Source organism: Penaeus vannamei, chromosome 8 (genome assembly GCF_042767895.1).
Source record: "Penaeus vannamei isolate JL-2024 chromosome 8, ASM4276789v1, whole genome shotgun sequence".
Lineage (NCBI taxonomy): Eukaryota > Metazoa > Arthropoda > Malacostraca > Decapoda > Penaeidae > Penaeus > Penaeus vannamei.
This window is the reverse complement of record NC_091556.1, coordinates 43440920-43442217: the sequence shown is the minus strand read 5'-3', so window position 1 is coordinate 43442217 and position 1298 is coordinate 43440920. Positions and strand designations below refer to the sequence as shown.

Below are 1298 nucleotides of genomic sequence, written 5' to 3'. Positions count from 1 at the left end.
TGTGTGTGTGTGTGTGCGTGTCTGTACGGGCTGTGTGTGTGTGGGGGCGGTGTATGTGTGTTTGTGTGTGTGTGTGTGTGCCTACGTGCGTGTGTGTGTGTGTGTGTGTGTGTGTGTGTGTGTGTGTGTGTGTGTGTGTGTGTGTTTGTGTGTGTGTGCGTGCGTGCTTGCGTGTATGTGTGTGTGTGTGCGTGCGTGCGTGCCTACGTGCGTGTGTGTGTTTGCGTGCGTGCGTGCGTGTATGTGTATGTGTGTCTGCTATGCCAAACATTAAATTCATTCTCTTTATCTTTATCTAAACGATAGACGTCACTAAGGGTGAATTTCTGACAAAACACCTTTTTCTCCCATCCAAGGCTAAAAAATTTACCGTAATTACCCCGAAATATGAAAGGACAGGAACATGTCCATTATTAAGGTCAGGAATTTATCTTACAAAATGACACTGAGTTCTTTGTTGTATCTATATTCATGTCTCATCAAAATGTCTTAACTTCTTATTAACTGAAGTTATTTGAAGGCAAACTGTGATCTATCATTCATCAAATTATATTTTAGCTTTAATAGATTTTTTTTTTCTGAAATTTACCCCAATTTCCACTAACACGTATCTTATACTTTCGTTCAGTGTCGATAGTTATTGTTCAAAAGCTCATGCCGTCCCTATACAAACCTCGCAACTAGAGGACGAAATAAAAAAGAAATGACCGAAAATACTCGAAAACGATCCTTGAAAATGTAATATCAATTGCTTTCGTGTATATAGCCCGAATGATATTAAAAATGGAACGAAGCCTGTACAATCGGATAAATGATGGAAATGCGACCTTGAATAAAACATAGTAAAAAAAAATATCGCATAAAACTCCTACCGGATGGTTAAAGGTCACGGTAACTACCATGGAACAATTACGTGGCTGAACGTGGTATGGAAGCAGGGAAAAGGCCAGAGAAGATTGAGAACAACGGGATTAAGCCTCTCATTATCACCTTTGTCTTATCACTCTCTAGGGCCTGAGGTTGTACATGTTATCCTTTATCTTTTTTTTACGTTATTTCTCTTGAGGTTGTACTTGCTATCCTTTATCTTTTTTTATGTTATTTCTCTTGAGGTTGTACTTGCTATCCTTTATCTTTTTTTACGTTATTTCTCTTGAGGTTGTACTTCCTATCCTTTGCCTTTTCTTACGTTATTTCTCTTGAGGTTGTGCTTGCTATCCTTTATCTTTTTTTACGTTATTTCTCTTGAGGTTGTACTTCCTATCCTATATTTTTTTACGTTATTCCTCTTGAGGTTC

At 38.3% G+C, this 1298-nt stretch overlaps 1 protein-coding gene across 1 annotated transcript in view; it reads right to left on the bottom strand.

Annotated features, from left to right (window-relative positions):
* Nucleotides 1–909: 909 nt before the first annotated feature.
* Nucleotides 910–1298, bottom strand: part of LOC138862375 (uncharacterized protein PF3D7_1409500-like) — a 1220-nt gene continuing 831 nt past the window's right edge. The window contains exon 4 of the mRNA XM_070124114.1: nt 910–1014. Coding sequence (XP_069980215.1) covers nt 910–1014 — 105 coding nt within the window. The remainder of the gene's footprint in view (nt 1015–1298) is intronic.